This window comes from Cryptotermes secundus, unplaced genomic scaffold (genome assembly GCF_002891405.2).
Source record: "Cryptotermes secundus unplaced genomic scaffold, Csec_1.0 scaffold468, whole genome shotgun sequence".
Taxonomy (NCBI): Eukaryota; Metazoa; Arthropoda; class Insecta; order Blattodea; family Kalotermitidae; genus Cryptotermes; species Cryptotermes secundus.
Genome location: NW_019721526.1, coordinates 2,555,877 through 2,572,363, shown reverse-complemented (window position 1 = coordinate 2,572,363; position 16,487 = coordinate 2,555,877). Strand labels below are relative to the sequence as shown.

The following is a 16,487-nucleotide window of genomic DNA, read 5'->3' as shown; positions in this document are numbered from 1 at the left end:
TAAAATTGTACCACCACATAATGTGAAGGTCCAGTATGCATGGTAGTTAGCCCTGATGTTCATTTACTGCAGATATAAGTCCAATGTTGCAAAGCTATTACACGAAAGTTATCATGCTGCATGGAATCACAAAATATTATTCCTTGCACTTATCTGAATGTTTACTACATCAAAACCATGTAAAATCAAGCTGCAGCTCTTAACTGGACCTATATCATGTAATATACAAATTTTATTATGTTCTGTTTGAGCTCCATATGAAGTACTAAATGGACAAGAATAAAACTCACATGACAACTTCTAATGTCAATAGCAATGCAAAATTTCACTGGAATTTCAATGATCTGGTGTAGATCACATATTTATTTTCTGCCAAGGCCATAATTTCAGTATATGCTCTACCTCATATCAGTACCTGATTATGAAATGTTTTAAGGTGGCTACTCAATTACTATCAGAGATCATGAATTAGCTTACAGAAGGGTAGACCAACAGAGATGGGTAGCTTCTAATGCCCTCCTGACGACAAAGCATCCAGTCATCTTCGCAGTTAACAGCACCCATTCTAATCACACCTTCTAGATCACGAGCCAATCGGCGCCATGTTGGTGCTAGGTCATGGCAATGTGAACACATAGGAGAGTAGAAGTTGATGAACCACAGTGAGTGTGAGTTGAGAACACTTTGATCTGTAACACAAAATTGTATTTTAATAATTACAGGCTGGGTGAAAAATAGCTACAGAAGAGTACATATTGGTTCCAAAATGATGTGGCTGCATTCAGCATTCAAGTCAGCAACCAACAGTGGTCTACTAAGCAATAATCAATTTAGCTTCCAAGATATCATAGTCAAGGTCAATCATGTATCAGAAAGCAGTGTAACATTTATTCTTATTTGCAGTATTGTCCCATCATTTGTAACCATTTAGGCTCTTAAGATGTTCTTCCACTTGTTACTTCACTGCATTCTCCTCTTTTTTCCTCTTCTCTCATCAATGAACTAAACTGACTTGCTGACTCATTAACGGACTGCACTGACTGACTCACAACTCACAGCCATCACTACTTCATGTTTGTTTCTGCAATGAACTAGGCTCCGTCAAGAATTTCACAGCTAGCTCATAGTCATGGCCACCCTTTAGGAAATTTCTAGCAACAGCTGAGTGACATCAGCCTTTGGCATGCGTGGAGTAGTTTTCCAAAACATGGGGCACGTGGTAGCATAGTTGGTTGAGGCACTATGTTACAAGCCGGAAGGTTGTGGGATCAAATCCCGATGAGGTCACTGGATTTTTTTTTTCAATTTACCTAATCCTTCTAGCAGCACTATGGCCCTGCAGTTGACTCAGCCTCTAACAGAAATGAGTATGAGGAATATTCTTGGGGGTAAAGGGCGGTCGGCACGTAGGGCTGACAACCTTACTGCCATCTATGAGCTGATGGTCTAGAAAATGTGGGAACCTCAACATCTCACAACCCTATGGGCCTCCAAGGCCTGTTACAGGGATACCTTTACTTTACTTTACTTTACTTTCTTTCTTTCTTTCTTTTTTTTATCACAAGGAACTAAGAGGGGTCATCTTGATCAAACAAGACACATTCACAGGCCAGGCAATGCAATGCCCCCAGGTTCAGCTAACATGACCGTATGTGCCATGTTTTTATACTAACTTTTTATTATAAAAATAGCTGATGCAAGTCAATTTGAGGCAGTCAGCAAGATAAAACAGAAGTAATGAAACAGACTCCATTCAGTGACGGTATAATATGTCAAATTACAGTATTCAATTGAGACAGAGATGCGCTGCTTTTGGCAGCATAGCAGTAGTTCACTGTGACCACACAGGCAACAGCAGTGCTCAGTCTCATACCAGTCTCTACTTACACACAAAGTTATAACTGAGTCTTACCGGGTGACTCAACTTGCCACATTTTATAATACTGTTGGAAGTAATCCCCTTATGCTATCAAGCATGCCTCATACTGCGTAAATAAGTTTTGCAATGTTCTTTTAAGTTCAACGTCAGAAACTGAAGCAATCATAGGCATTGAAGAGTTCTATCTACTGGGATGTTATGGTGTGTAGTCCACTGAAAGCAAACTGATGTTTCAGAGAAACATGCTGCCTCCATCTTCAGTGTTGAAGAATAAGCCAAGCAAGAAGATAGCATGAAGCAGGAAACAAGCACAGGTCGTTGCTCCATTCCCTGAAGAGCTTCGGCACTGCGAAGGTTATTTCTGTACACTCTTCCTTTCTAGTTACCCCACAGATAATAACCACAGTATTATTATTATTATTATTGGAGGGGGTGGGTTTCCTCATGCACCGCGACTAGTAGTCTATTGTACGTCCCCCTTTGATGTTCTACCAGTCTCTATACCCTACCGGTACTGGTGCGTGCCATCAGCCCTGACTTAGCCAGCGAGTTCAGCCTCTACTGGCTCAGCGGTACCTGATGCTTCCCCCATCTACCAGAGGCGTTAGAGACTCTTGTTGGGTGGTAAATGTCCGATAATTTGGCTCAGAGGCCATAACCACAGTAAGATCAGAGGATCTATCAGGCCAGAACTGTCTGCTGATTATTCTGTTCTCAAACAATTTTGTACAGCAGCCATGAACTTGTCAGCAGTATGTGTTGTAACACTATTCGTCCATCCATCTATGGCTCTACAACGCATTTTCAGTTTCTTAATCCATACGCAGTCAGTAAGACTCCTTGGATGGGGGATCAGCCAATGAAAGGCCACTACCTACACACTACAACACAAACACAGAATAAACGCACAGACATCCATGCCTCCAGCAGGATTCAAACCCACGATCCCCATCTTTGAATGGGTGAAGACATTTCAAGCCTTAGACCACATGGCCACTGTTAACACTAACTTACTTGAAATATCCATATTGTCTTTTTGCAGCTGTTAATTGGTTGAAGAATGGATTCAATACATTGCACAAATATCAATCTGAATTTATAATTTTCTGAAAGAATATCAGGCCAATGATTTTCTATGCACTTACAACACAACACACCTCTACCCTTGCACTGCCTAATAAAACCTGTTGAATTGACATGAGGATTTTCTTCATTCCACATTCATATATTTCACATATTGACATGACCACTATGGTAAAACCACGCCTCATCAGTTATGAACAACACTATGAATCCATGACTCTGCCAGACACACTTTGCAACACCAGTTACAACAGTGAATTTTTGCTGCATAATCTGGTTGTTCAAGCTCATGCACAACTGTAACTTTATATAGGTCTTAATTAGTTCTGTGGGTACAAATGCAGCTCCCAGTTATATCTCAATAAACAACCAACTAAAGAAAATATTTCTGAGTACTAACATCCAACTATGCCTGTCTTGAAGTTTTCTTCAGCTAGCACAATCCTTGTGGATTGATCCCTTTTATCACAAACAGAATCAGCAATGTATCACACTTTGACACACTTAGACACACATAAACTTATTCATGTGGGTAGGCCGTGTCATAGCTCAAGCGGTTAGTCACTGGCTTCCAACTGCGGTGGCCCGGGTTCAAACCTGGGTCTGGTCAAGTGGGATTTGTGGTGGACAAAGTGGCGCTGGGGTAGGTTTTCTCAGAGTACTTTGGTTTCCCCTGCCAATCTTCATTCCACCAAATTCTCCATCATCATAATCACCTGGGGCAGGTACAATAGGCCAATCAGTGGCCACCATGCCGAGTGGACCCAACTGGACTCCACCCCCACTATGCAAATTCTTTTAATCATGTGGGTATTTATGAATAAACCCCTAAATGCATTTTCTTTCTTACAAAGGATTAGTCAATGAAAAAACTGTCCGATCGCGTACCTCATGAAAGGAGTAATGAATTCAGACCTGAACAGAACCTTTCATCACTACTGTATCAATCGTAAGATGTTTCTTTACTGCATTAATGGCTCATCGTCACATTGGGAAGTATATACGGGTTGCAGCTGAAACATACGTTCTGTTCATAGTGTTGTTACACTTCCTTCTCATTTGAATTCTGTATGAAGGGGGACCCAAAAATAACCGGAACCGACCTGTTGCACGCGCATGCTTTGTAGTTACGAGTTGTGCTGCTAGGTGGTGTTAGCTGGGGGTCTCCCGCGACTGTTAGTGAGCTGGCGTCAGTCTGAGTTAAGTGGTTTGTCTGTGGTGCTCTGTTGTGTGCATTCCTGTTTCAACCCTTTGGCGATTAGTGAGATGGCCGACCAGAAGGAACAAAGAGTGTGCGTGAACTTTTGCTTTCTGTTAGGGAAAACTGCAGCCGAGACTGTTGGGATGCTTCGGCAAGCCTTTAATGATGATGCTTTGGGGAAATCACAGGTCTACGAGTGGTTTTCCCGTTTCAAATCTGGCAACATGTCAACAGAAGACATGCCACGCCCCGGGCGTCCTTCGACAGGAAGAAATGACGAAAACATTGCCAAAATCAAACGTGCAATTGATGAAGATCGTCGAAAGACCATTGACCAACTTTCTGATGAAACGAACATCTCATGGAGCACGGTCCAGCGAATTTTAACCGAAGGTTTGCACATGAGACGGGTGTCTGCAAAATTTGTTCCTCGCTTGCTCGGAGATGACCAAAGAGAAAACCGCGGAATGTTTGCCGCGACTTGAAGAGTGAAGTGCAGAATGATCCAGAATTTCTTAAAAGAATTGTGACTGGCAATGAGTCTTGGTGCTACGGGTACGATCCAGAATCAAAGCAATCATCAAGCCAGTGGAAAACTCCAACTTCACCACGACCGAAGAAAGTGCGTCAAGTGCGATCCAATGTGAAAACAATGTTGATTTGTTTTTTCGATGTGAATGGCATTGTCCACAAAGAGTTCGATTTTGCAGTTCAATAAAAATGCAAAAATAAAAAATAACAAAAATAAATTCCGGTTATTTTGGGTCCCCCCTCGTATACTATTGAAACTAGACAGTACAAGAATCAGTCATTGACAGCTATTAGAACTTGGGAAGCCAGTGGTTCTGCTTAGGATTATAAGAGGTGGTGAAATAATGTAATTTGTGGAAAAGTCATCTAACCTATACCCACAAGTACTCATAGGGTGAATAATTAAGCCAATTGTGGTAACACTTACCAAAATCAGCCTTGTTAAGTGTGACAATCTCTGGATCATCATCATAAATACCAAAATTGTCACGGTAATAACTCCATGAATGGTAACTCTGCTTCTGTGAAGATTTGATACCTTCCTCTCCATAAAGATCATATTTTTTACGAGATTCAGCGTCTTTTAACACCTCATATGCCTTTGTGAGATGCACAAATTTTGCGTGTGCATCTGGATCAGCCTGCAGTGTTACACAACAATTTATTCAACAGTCATCTGATGTTTCACCACATGAACTAGCTTGTATACTCTCATACCTACTGCCAGTGCCTAAAGCAAAATGGGATGTCATTCTTAACCTTTACAGCCACTACTTTTACAGAAGTATGAAAATATCCTATCACACTGTGTTCTTTTACATTGTATACTCATGTTTAATGCAAAACACTATCACATAATGCATATTCTTTCCAAACAACACTATACACAATATGTGAAACTATACGTTTATATAAAGTAAGATTTATGAGGTCAATTTATCTTATCAAGGTCCAGTTAATCAATTCTGAAATGCCACCAACCACTATTTTCATAGAAATCATTGAAAGTCAGAGGTAACCTCCTTTAATTCAATTTGGTTTGGTGGTGGTGATGTTTACATGTTTGAGTCAAATTACTACAATTACTTTTTGTTTATGATGATTAAACTCATCATCAAATGGTTTTGTGAAAAAGTCTGCAGAAATAGTGATAACATATTTATCCTCTTTATATATTATCTACCACTACATATCTGCTAAATAACCTGATCTGTCACTGGATACGGATTTGCTGAAGAAATATAAAAATCACTTATTTGAATAAACTTTCCTAGAACACATAATACACTAACCATACTGAACTGTCTTTGATATATCGCCTGTTACACTAAGGAAGGTTTCAAGTAGTGAGTTCTGACTCTCAAAAATTGCCACAATATTTGCATTTGGAATGGCTTCCCAAGGACTGCATCCCAATAAAAACAAACCTGATTTTTGTCTGGGTGCATTGTAACAGCCAATCTCTTAAATGCTTTTCTTATTTCCCTGTTGTTTGCATTTTTTGGAACACCCAATAATTGATAATAGTCTTCTCCTACAGAAAATTGGATGCAATGCATCACTGCGACCAGGAGAATGTTGAAAAATAACCTGAAATGAACATTTTTGGTTAGAAGAAAACCAAAGTATCCGCAGAACTTTATATACATTTATAGAAATAAATCAACCAAACGTACATGTTAAATAGTATAAAATATTTGCTGCCTAAGACAAACAAATCACAATATGTTAACTTAACCACTGAAATCTATCAGACATGTCAATTTCTGGAAACCGTACACGTTACTCCACTGGATGGTGGGACACATTAGACCTAGCCGGCACGAAGGCTTTAATTCTGCCATCTATACGCACCTGTAAGTGTATCGATCCTCATTGGCCGCCGCCATCGCCGAGAGCACAATCGGTAAGAAGGTAGACTATCATAACTCCGGCTTACGCATGTTGCTCCCCCCCCCCGAATCGCTCGTTGGCTTGCTGTATGAATTATCTAAATTAAAAACTTCCACCAGTCCATCCAAGGTCATTGGCCCTTTTTTCATCAGAGAAAATCCTGAGTCTTGGTTGAAGGTGTAATATCTATGCCTAGGGATGCCACAAGGTTCCATCCTGTCCCCAACATTGTGAAATACATATAAATAATATTCTACAAACACTTGGCGATACCTGGCTCTCTTTGCCGGTGACATCTACTTCCAATTCAAAGGAGAGAGTTTAAGCGCCAACATTATACTAACCTTGCATAAAGCAGTGATCAAATCAGTAATGACTTTTGCTTAGCACCGCCTGGAAATTATGGGCAGACTCCTACCTCTTAAAACCGCAGCACCTGCAAAACAATGTTCTCCATACCACTGGAAATTATCCAAGATGCACAAGGTCCGTGATTTGCACATGGCTTTCAACTTACCGTGTAGATTATGTAAGAAAATTGTGCATGCAACAGGCAGAAGTCATACAAAACCATGGGATTGTCCATCTTCACAGCATAGGACAAGTCAAAGCCAGACACAGAAAATATAAACAAGAGTCTTGAACTTTGCAGCAGTCAAGCTTACGGGTGTTCAAGCAACTAAGCTGCCATTGTAGCATGAGATAAGCACGAGAGGCATGACGATCTTTCTAAAGCCTGGACTTGCAGAAGACTTGTATACAATGCAAAAGGAAGAATTTTCAAAAACTTGCTATATGTGCAGTAGATCACAGCCATCCTGTCTAGACATAATTTCTAAAAAGGCATAGAAAAACATGTGCAAAAATAGTCAAATTCCATAAAGGACATGACTCCTGAGCTACTGCTGTAATTCATGTTTCTATCTGAGGGTTAAAAGCCATTAAGTGTTAGAACTTCAGATAAATTGTAAAACTTGTCTCATTTTATTTACTTGTCCGTTTTCTTGAATATCTTACACTTTACTTAACTAACATACAAATTACTTATATGCAGATTTATAAAACAAATTACTTAAAACCCACAGAGAAATAATGAGTTTCAAAAAATGTAAATGGAATCGAACAGTTTATTTTAGCTTTATTTATTTTATATGAATGTGATGAGAAACAACAGCCACAGTACTTTCTTCTTTTGCAGAAAAATTCTTGCAAACAGAAGTATGAAGTCAGTAGAACAGAAAATCTGGTAAATAGTGGGTCTGGAACAGGGTCCACTCAGCCTCGTGAGGATAATTGAGGAGCTATTTCAAGGAAATAGAGGCTCTAGTCTAGAAAACCGAGCTTAACAGCCATGGGGATCCGTTGTGCCGACCATGTCACACCCTCTATCCACAAAAGTTGGCACTAACTTTGCCGACAAAAGGTGGTTGCCGGTCAGTATAGTTCGCTTGCGGACCACAGGCCAGGGAGCCTTNGGAACAACTTAGCTGTACCTGATGGTTTTCATATATGACTGACCTATGATACAGTGGTAAGATTCAAATAATAAAATATGCAGGGCTGCTACTTTTTGGACTCCTTTCTATTACTGGGACATACTGTATTTCAGTAACTACACACAAATATTTCTGTAAGTTTATATTTAGACCATGAAAAAACTTTTAACATGGCACTTTATCTCATGACACAAATAACCTTGTTATATGTCATTTCTTCTTTTTTATCATCCCCCTCTTTCTTCTGTGTATGTGTCGATTTTTCAAATGACTTGACTGGAAGGTTTTCATAGTAACCCTGGACGAACTTGGCTGGTCTTGGTCCTTGCTTTCTAGTGATAAAGATTCAATCATGTCATCAGCCATCTCCACTGAAGTGCTTCCTCCACCACCTTCCCTTCTCTCTTCCAATTTTATAGCACCTACAAGCTTCCGGTCTGCAAACCTGTTCTGAACTGAAATAATAAAAATTTTAAGCAACTCCACTTGTGTGAAAGATGGTCTCATCATTCAAGAGAATGTTACTGAGGTGCCTCACGTTTGCACCAGTCTGTTCCAACATAATACACAACAGACCTATTGAGGTCTCCTTGTTTGGATTTATTTGTACAGCAGCAGGAATGTTTGTGTTACTGCGTAGTTCGCAAGTATGTTGGTGGAGTTATCATCTGCAATATGTAAAGAACATATTACTATTATTGTTAATTTTGCTATATTTTATGTTTTTCTACATTAGTTTACTTCTTTATACCATGTCTGCCCCTTTGACTGTAGGTTCTTCACCTTGCCTGAATAGTAGTGTTGTTTATCCTTCTGTGTATGTAGAGCTTATGAATGTTTGGTGTGCCTAATCCCCCATTTATAATGTTATTTGGGGTGTGTGTGTTGTTATCTTGTGTAAAGTTCATGTAATGTCTTGAATATGTGGTTGTGTTTGCTGCTATCTTGTGTACAAACGATAGCAGCACATACACCCCCAATGACATTATAAATGTGGGATTAGACACACCATGCATTGATAAGTTCTACACACACAGAAGGATAAACAACGCTGCTACACAGGCAGGGTGAAGAACTTAAAGTCAAAGGGGCATAAGTGAGTATAAAGAAGTAAACTTATGTAGAAAAACATAAAATACAGCAAAATTAACAATAGTAGTAATATGTTCTTTACATACTGCAGATGATAACTCCATCAACAAACTTGGGAACTACATAATAACACACAAAACACCCATGCCACTGTGCAAATAAATCCAAACAAGACAAGCCCTCAAACAATGTCACTTGGATAAATGGATGACAACACCCAGCAAAATACTGAAATTCTAACAAAATTGTAACTAGTTTTTCTTTGTAATTAAAGTCCATTTATATTAAATTAAGAGATATGACATTCATATGTGATATGAGAAACTGGACATAACATGGAGTGCAACAGTTTTAGTGAATTAGAGACGTCTGATGATGGTTGTGTTCAGCCGAAACATGTTGTGAGAATGAAAGGGGACAAAAATAGGTTGCATTGTAGACGGGAATATATTGTAATGAAATAAATGACACAATATGTTACACAAGAAAGAAGCCAACTATTACAAACAAAGATACAGATTCTCTGCAGGCATTCTCATGCCTCTTTCCAGTGCTAGGCCACATACAGATTCCACAATTACTGACAAAGCAAATTTACGATGGCAGTGTGTGGCAAGCAACACTTGCTGGATTAACACTATTCCATTGGTACTGAGGGCAAGACAAGAGGATGAACCTGATCACTCATTTGGTGCTCAGGTTTAGAGGTCTTGCAACTTGTCCCCATGCACAGGCGATAACTCTAGCCTGTCTGAAGTTTCATTCCTCATGGACGTAAAGTCATGGGAACCATAACACATACACAATTTCTTACCTGCAGAAATATCCATGATATCAACTACAGTGAAATTGTGCTTTTTGTTCTCTCCACCAATACAAACAGTGAAGGGCAAATCTGGACAGGCATCCAGACACAAAAGAGCACCCAGTTTCTGTTGCTGGTCATATACCAGAGAAGGCTTCCCGCCCAAGATGTCCCATGTTCTCAGCTTTGCATCTCCACCTGCAGTCATCAGCATTCCTGGACACTGGGAACTCAGAGCTAGACCTTAGGATGGAGTTAAAGAGTTTGTTGTTAAGTTAATCTCATACATCCCTTAACTACTTAACTAAATAACTAAATACATGGAGCAAAGTCCATCTTGTGAAAGGAGCAGTTGCTCAGCTATCATACATTCATAATAATCTGGCAACAATGAATTTTGGTTATTGTCAGATTTCTTTGTGGTCAATACCTGTTACTTCCTTAGTGTGGGCACTAAGTTCCCAAAGAGATGTATCACTGCGGCAGTCAATGTAGTGAATGCTTCCAGAATTAGTACCGACCTAAAAAGACGAAATTAATTATATAAACACTGGATATGATACAGAAGTAAATCTAAATATTTTCATGTATTTGGTGACCAGACACTGGGTATGGATTGGTAACTGGACTTACTGAACACCTACAAATTGTAACTACAAGTGATTACAGCACTCTCGTTAATTTACGCACTTTACAATTCCCTACAACACACACTAAGTCTTCTTAGTTTATCTATCATAGCTGCTGTTTGGTAACCCATCCCAATGAAGTCCTCTTCCTCTCATGTCATTACTGTCTCACACCTAACTAGCAGTTTACTAAACCAATGGAAAACGTATCTGTTGCTGTGGCAGCGTGATTTAGTTGCCATGTGAATCTACTGGGTCAGAATATAGATACTACAAAGAAAAGCACTCACTCACTCATGGATCTGAGCCCTTCTTGAGAAGCTGCCTATTATACAGATAAAGAAAAACATACAAACTTTAATGACACTAGTAAGGAGGTTGGTCTAGAAGTAAACACAGAGAAAATTAAGTATATGTTGCTGTCTCATTGTCAGAATGCATGGCAAAATCATAACATAAAGATAGCTAACAGATGTTTTCAAAATGTGGCACAGTTCAGATATTTGGTAACAACTATAACAAATCAAAACCTGGTTCAGGAGGAAATTAAGAGAAGACTGAATTCAGGTAATGCTTGTTACCCTTCAGTCCAGAACCCTTTGTCTTCTTGTCTACTGTCTAATAACATAGACATCAGACTGTACAGAACTATAATTTTGCCTATGATCCTGTATGGGTGTGAAACTGTCTCTGGCATTAAGGGACGAACATAGACTGAGGGCGTTTGAGAACAGGGTGCTGAGGATATTTGGACCAAAAAGAAGCAAAGTGATGGGAAGCTGGAGAAAACTACATAATAAGTAGCTTCATAACTTGTACTCTTCACCAAATATAATTAGAATGACAAAGTCAGGGAGGATGAGATGTAGGGCATGTAGCTCAAATGGGGGTGAAGAGGAATGCATACATGATACTGGTGGGAAAGCCAGAAGGAAAGAACCACTGGGAAGACCAAGGAGTAGGTGGGTGGACGATATTAAAATGGATCTTAGAGAGAGAGAGGATGGGATGGTATGGACTGGATCAATCTGGCTCATAATAGAGACCAGTGGAAGACTCTTGTGAACAAGGTAATGAACCTTCGGGTTACATAAAATGCTGGTAATTTCTTGAGAAGCTGTACAATTGGTGGCTTCTCAAGAAGGGCTCAGCTCCATGAGTGGTCATCACTATGTTCCCAAACAACTTTTACATTGCCACCCAACAGAAAGATGTAATCCTGGTAGGCCACGAAGATGGCTTGATGTTTGAGAACGGAATGGGTTAACAAGATCAACTCTTGCAGATGATGATGATGTTTACAACCATTACCACCGCTGCTGCTGACAATGCTATCACCATCATTATTATTATTTTATAATCTCTTATACCCATCCATAGCTAATAGACTGCTACAAGTACTCCTCAAACAAGTCTCTCTGTACTCTTCCATAATGCTCAATATTATGGACACCATACATTTTGACTATCCGAGTTCTGACGTGATTTTGAAAGCTGGCAAAATTCAATGTATACTTACAAGAAAGTTGAACGGATTGAAATGGTCCCACAGGACACATTCCACCTCTCCATTTACTGCCCAGTCTCTATGTGAATCTTCCACACGACAGTCAAACACACGAGTCAATCTGAAACCATTTCATAACTGGGTTCTAAACAGTATAAACACATGTCAACTGAGGACCAATGCTCATGGTGTAGAAGAATGTTATGATTATTTAAAATATGGATTAGTGGTGTGCAAATATCAAATTCTCCAAATGAAATTCCTATTCTAATTCATATCAGGCTTCAAAGTTCCAATAGAACTTCAAATGTTCAGTCTATTTATTATCATCCACCAAGATCAGCATGATTTACAAAATATGAGAGTCCCAGTGGTATCAATACAGACTTAACATTGTCCCAACTTCAGAACTTAACCTTTAACGGCCGAATGTTATAATTATTCGCATCAAGTAGCAAGCTGAGCTGGCCAAATGTTATAATTTTTAGGGGCAAGCCACGTGCTTCCTTTGTGAGTGCTGGCAGTTTGACCTTGGGTTTGAAACCCAAACAAACTCTTGAACTTCATGTCAGACGTTTATTTGTTAGCTCTGAACAACGAAATCGTTTATCAGGGTACTGGTTTCGAAACTATTTACGTTTAGATATGACTGTTTATGACCTGGTGAGCCAATAGAGGTCAGCTTTGTTTTGAGAAGTTAGAGGAGGAAATATTCGTAAGCACTTTCATAGCAGTGCTACCAGAGCTTTCAAGCAAGTGGGGCTCATTCAGGGATTGGTTTGCAGTGTTGAATTCTCAGTCAGGACGTCAGTGGCGGATTTTCTATGTTTTGTTAAAAGTTAGGAAGTCAGTGTCAGACTCCTATATTTCTTTTATATCATTTTTATTGTGTATCTCGGAAGTGGTATTAACCCACTGAGCCAGTGTTACTTTGTGCGTAAAGACATCTTCGTCACTGTGACTTTCGGTATCAGTGGCGGACTGGCACTTTTCGACTGCTATTGCAATTACTTTGCATCACAATTTTGCGAGTATTCTTCCACCTACTAGACATGTCTATTCTCAATGAATATCTGTTACACAAGTCATGTGATGGAAAAATGACGCACAAAAATTTCCGCGAAATTTTGGTGCGTGATTTGATTCTTCAATCACATGAGGCGAATATCACGGTTAGTGGTGTTTCTCGGGGGAGGCCAAGTTCATCTGGGGCCCAACTGAGTCGACTGGAGGTGAAACATTCAAAACACTGGTCAGCTAAAGGAAAAGAAAGACGTTTGTTCCATAAACAAGAAAAGCGGGAGCACACTTTACTGCTGTAGAGGGTGATTTCGTGCTGTGTGATGGACTGCTTCAAGAAATGGCACACGCGTCAGAGTGTAAACTGTGAAGTAATGCAGTCCAAACCGTGTACAGTCCAAACCAAATATTATTGTCTATAGTGTCGTCATATTTACATAACCACCATGATTCAAGGTTGAAGAAAAACAACAGGAATTTCATAACGTATATAATAATGATTATATTTTGCAATTCATGACAAAATACTCACAGTTGATTTTCATTTGTAAAACTTGCCCTTTTGTATATATGTAGAAAATTTTATTGTCTTCAGGTTCTTTTTAGTTAATATTCCGATGTTGCATAGAACGGAAAATATGCATCTTTTTCTGAAAGTTCGCAATGTTAAAGACTTAGGGCCATTTAAATTCCGGCCGTAGGGAGCTGCCGGCAATTTAAAAGTATGTACGTTAAAGGTTAATGACTATTTCTGGACAAACTGACAAAGGAAATTGTTTTAATCTAAACATTTTCAGAAGGCCTTCCTACATCTGTCAGTATTAAGTACAGAGGCATGCACTCATGACAGAACTTTATGTTTGATACTGGATGGCATAACACTTTATTTTTAGCTGTTATTAAACAGAAAAACAAGGAAAAAAGGCACATTTAGATACCTGTTCAAAATTGAGAATCCCCTTTTAGTAGGATAACCATTACATCTTTCTGGTTGGTAACTTGAGAAAAAGTTGTCAGCAGTATATGATTAAATATGGTATATAGACCTACAAGTATATAAAAATTGGTCTAATTGGTGAATATTATTCAAAAAAAATATAATTCTATACAAACATTTTATTAGGGCTGTGCCATGGCTCAAGCGGTTAGTCACTGGCTTTCCACCGCGGCGGCCCGGGTTCGATCCCGGGTCTGGTCAAGTGGGATTTGTGGTGGACAAAGTGGCGCTGGGGTAGGTTTTCTCCGAGTACTTCGGTTTCCCCTGCCAATCTTCATTCCACCAATTGCTCCACAATCACCCTCACCTATCATCTGGGGCTGGTACAATAGGCCAGAAGTGGCCACAGTACAAAGGACTTAGTCCCACCCCACCAGCAATAAATAAAATAAAAACATTTTATTACATTTTTATTGAAATCTGTTAAGAAGAATGGACCTCCTACATTTATGTTAAAATGAATATTTGTTGCCATGAAATATGAATATCACATAATGCAATATTTGTACTGCTCTACTAACTTGTCACAGGAGCCCACAAGCAGAGTCTGGCCTTCAAATGGATGCCACTGAAGTGTCTGCACCTTTTCTTCAAAAGATGATAAAGTAGAAGCAACCATCCCAGAGTTCAGATCCCATAACAGCACTGTCTGGTCTGCAGAACCACTCGCCATCACATGACTACAACAGAAATTTTCCAACACAACATTTCTCATTTTCCTCGTAACTCAGACTGAACAGTAAAATGCTGTGTGCATGCTCACATACAAGGGGGAAAAAAACGCTAATGAGAACACTAAGCTATGATCTGCAGTATGGCTACCCACCTTCAAACCACTGAGGGCTAAGCTGTACCTTAGGTAACTATCTGCTACATATACTATAAAAAATATACTTTTTTCCAGTGTACTTATATAAATGTAGGCTATGAAATGGCCAGATCTATGAAGAACAAGCACATGTATAAGAACTGGATCCACGAAGTTCAAGGGCATTTATTTAAACAAAATATTACTAGGTAGGTATTCAATTTTTTTTTCTGCTAAGATTTGATAGACTATATCAACATTGCATAAGCGGCCTCTGTAGTCTAGGGGTAACATTCCCACCTCATGACTCAAGGTACGTGGGTTCGAACCCAGCGGAGGTCATGCAATTTTTAAGGGCGGAAAAATTCAGGGAACAAGTCCTCCGGGAGGGACTTTAAGCCGTGGGTCCCATGTCATAGATTTACGGCACGTAAAAGATCCTCATGTCACTAGGAGACCTCTGAGCAAAATTAGGCAAAAAGTTTTCCACCCAAGTAGTTTCCAATGCCTCTGGTAGATGGGGGAAGTATTGGGTACCAAGGGCCGAACTCGTTGGCTGAACGGGGCTGATAGCACGCACCAGTACTGGTAGGGTATGGCGACTGGTAGAATATCAAAGGGGGACATACAATAGACTATTAGTCGTGGTGCATGGGGAAACCCACCCCCTCCAATAATAATAATAATAATAATAATAATAATAACAACAACAACAACAACAACATTGCATACGATCTTGGACTTTTCTTAGTCATTTGATGTCATGTGAAATCAAATAAAAAATTACACAAAATATTTACAAAGCAGTTTTTGTTGTTTTTCAACAAGATTTTCTGCTTTTTATTAAAGAGAAAGAAAGTATTGTGACGTATTTGAACTATGCAGGACACCCCCTCCACCGCCAGCGGTGATGTAACCACATCAGAGCGCTGCCGCTGCTACGGTAACAGGCCAGTCAACACTCCACCCCCCCTCCCCTGTGGTGACGTTAGAGCACTTCCCACTGTGACATAACATGGACCACCGCTGTAACATGAGGCAACAGGAAACGGTATAAAAGGCCGGCTGAGCAGTATGTGAGAGAGTATGTGATCAGGAGTGACACAGTGCGGATTGTAGCAGTCGCAGAGTTCAGTTGTAGTGAGTGAATCGTGAACATGACGAACAGACTTGTATAGCTTCTGTGTTATAAATATGTGAAGATTGCTGAAGAGATTTGTGAGTAGGGTTTGTAAAGTGTGTAAACCCGCAACCTTGTTATAAGTATTTGTAGTTATGATTTGTAGGTTGTTAAATAAACCAATTAACAATCTGAACGGCGACTTCAGTGGCAAAACATGTTACAGCATAAACACATATTTGGGTGAACAGAGATATTTTCATGGGGCAGCTAGATTGCTCTGATCTGCAACAAGGTCACAGGAATCTTTCTTTGGCCCAATAAATGTGGTTACATCAACACAGCTTGGTATATAACTAATCAGCTCTGATTCCAAACATGAACCCTTTGCAGTCCCATTTAAATATTACTAAAGTTCTCTGCTCA

General features: G+C 39.6%; 2 protein-coding genes across 2 annotated transcripts in view; both read right to left on the bottom strand.

The window, feature by feature from the left end:
• LOC111875535 (dnaJ homolog subfamily C member 10) overlaps nucleotides 1-6,499 on the bottom strand; it is a gene marked incomplete in the record, with an annotated part of 27,140 nt that extends 20,641 nt beyond the window's left edge. Inside the window, 4 exon segments of the mRNA XM_033755855.1 lie at nucleotides 478-689; nucleotides 5,122-5,335; nucleotides 6,122-6,284; nucleotides 6,371-6,499. Coding sequence (XP_033611746.1) covers nucleotides 478-689; nucleotides 5,122-5,335; nucleotides 6,122-6,284; nucleotides 6,371-6,372 — 591 coding nt within the window.
• Nucleotides 6,500-8,210: 1,711 nt separating this feature from the next.
• LOC111875520 (periodic tryptophan protein 1 homolog) overlaps nucleotides 8,211-16,487 on the bottom strand; it is a 45,311-nt gene continuing 37,034 nt past the window's right edge. The window contains exons 6-10 of the mRNA XM_023871835.2: nucleotides 14,655-14,813; nucleotides 12,129-12,237; nucleotides 10,411-10,501; nucleotides 9,990-10,223; nucleotides 8,211-8,538 (exon numbers count right to left, since the gene is read on the bottom strand). Coding sequence (XP_023727603.1) covers nucleotides 8,294-8,538; nucleotides 9,990-10,223; nucleotides 10,411-10,501; nucleotides 12,129-12,237; nucleotides 14,655-14,813 — 838 coding nt within the window. The 3' untranslated portion in view covers nucleotides 8,211-8,293. The remainder of the gene's footprint in view (nucleotides 8,539-9,989; nucleotides 10,224-10,410; nucleotides 10,502-12,128; nucleotides 12,238-14,654; nucleotides 14,814-16,487) is intronic.